The sequence below is a fragment of the Rutidosis leptorrhynchoides genome, chromosome 11 (assembly GCF_046630445.1).
Source record: "Rutidosis leptorrhynchoides isolate AG116_Rl617_1_P2 chromosome 11, CSIRO_AGI_Rlap_v1, whole genome shotgun sequence".
Taxonomy (NCBI): domain Eukaryota; kingdom Viridiplantae; phylum Streptophyta; class Magnoliopsida; order Asterales; family Asteraceae; genus Rutidosis; species Rutidosis leptorrhynchoides.
In genome coordinates, this window is record NC_092343.1 from 30965950 (window position 1) to 30967599 (window position 1650).

The 1650-nt window shown below is 33.4% G+C and overlaps 1 protein-coding gene across 1 annotated transcript; it reads left to right on the plus strand.

Annotated features, from left to right (window-relative positions):
* On the plus strand, nt 1-567 carry LOC139874432 (uncharacterized). Its single transcript, XM_071861867.1, has one exon. It carries the CDS (start codon nt 1-3, stop codon nt 565-567), a length of 567 nt encoding a protein of 188 aa, XP_071717968.1.
* Nucleotides 568-1650: the final 1083 nt, after the last annotated feature.

The window sequence follows — 1650 nt, forward strand, 5'->3', positions numbered from 1 at the left end:
ATGAGTTCTGATGATGGTGGTGATGGCACCACTTTGATTAGTAAGCTTGATTTTGGTGATCCTTTGTACTTGCATGCTAGTGATATTACAAGTGTTCCATTAATAAATGTTAAACTAAAAGGTACTGAAAATTATAAAGTATGGAGTTCTGCCATGATTCTTGCTTTGCAAACTAAAAATAAAATTGGTTTTATAGATAAAACTTGTGTTAAAGATGATACTGATGAAGTTTTAAGTAAACAATGGTACAGATGCAATGCTGTTGTGTTAACATGGATCTTAGGATCAATTAGTGAAGAGTTATATTTGAGTCAAATTTTTTCTGATAGTGCTTCTGTTGTGTGGCAAGAATTAAAAGAGACATATGATAAAATTGATGGTTCTGTGATCTTTAATGTACATCATTCTATAAATTCTTTTTCACAAAATGGTTTAACAATTTCTGAATACTATCATAAACTAAACTCAATGTGGAAACAATTTGACTCTCTTACAAAACTTCCTGTTTGCAGTTGTGAGGCTGCAAAAGGTTTTTCTGATCACAGTTCTTTAATAAAACTTATGTAGTTTCTTATGGGTCTGGATGAAGTGTATACTCCTATTAGGAGTAATATACTGATGACTGACCCATTACCTTCTGTTAAAACTGCATTTGCTATTATTTCCAGGGAGGAATCACATAGAGGTTTGGGTAATAAACATGTTGCTGGTTCTTCTGCTTTTGCAAGTCAATTTCAGAATAACAATAATAATAATAGTGTTAATAACAGTAATGGTAATAACAGAATTTTTAGAGGTCCTAATCCTAATTTTAAATGTACTAAATGTGGTATGATAAGACACACTGTTGATAGATGTTTTGAAGTTATAGGTTATCCACCTAATTTTAAAAGAAGAACTAATAATTACAATCAGAATAAATCTAAAATTGGTTCTGTGAATAATAGTGTTACAAGTGTGCCAGATGATTCTGTGCATAACAAAGGTGGATTTCCTTTCTCAAGTGATCAAGTTGAGAAGTTGATGAGGCTTATTAGTGAGAAGCCCAGTGTTAATGCTATCAGCAATAATGCTGCAGGTATATTTTATAACAACAGTAATAAGTTTAATTCTAACTTTAGTAACTTTGTGTCTCTAAATGCTTCACTTGAGTCATATAATCCTTGCAAGGCATGGGTTGTTGACTCAGGTGCAAACCAACACATGACATCTACTACTGATCATCTTGATAATGTAGTGGATGTGATGGATCTTGGGTTGAAAGTTGGGCATCCAAATGGAACCCAAGCTTGTGTGACTAAAATTGGTAGTTTAAGGTTAACTGAACAGTTAATCTTAAAAGATGTATTGGTTGTTCCACAATATTGTGTGAACCTGTTGTCTGTTAACAAACTTACAAAGGATAATAAGTTGTTTGTTGGGTTTGATTCAAATAATTGTTACATACAGGACTTGGTGTCAAAGATAACACTGGGGACTGGTAATGAGAGTGGTGGACTATACTATTTTGGTCCCAAAAGTGAGGTAAGCTGCAACAATAGTACTGTTGGTAGCTTAGGTCCTAGAGAGTTGTGGCATAACAGACTTGGTCACCCTGCTGATCAAGTCCTTTCAATTATGCAACAAAAATTAAAACTTAAGTCCACTGAT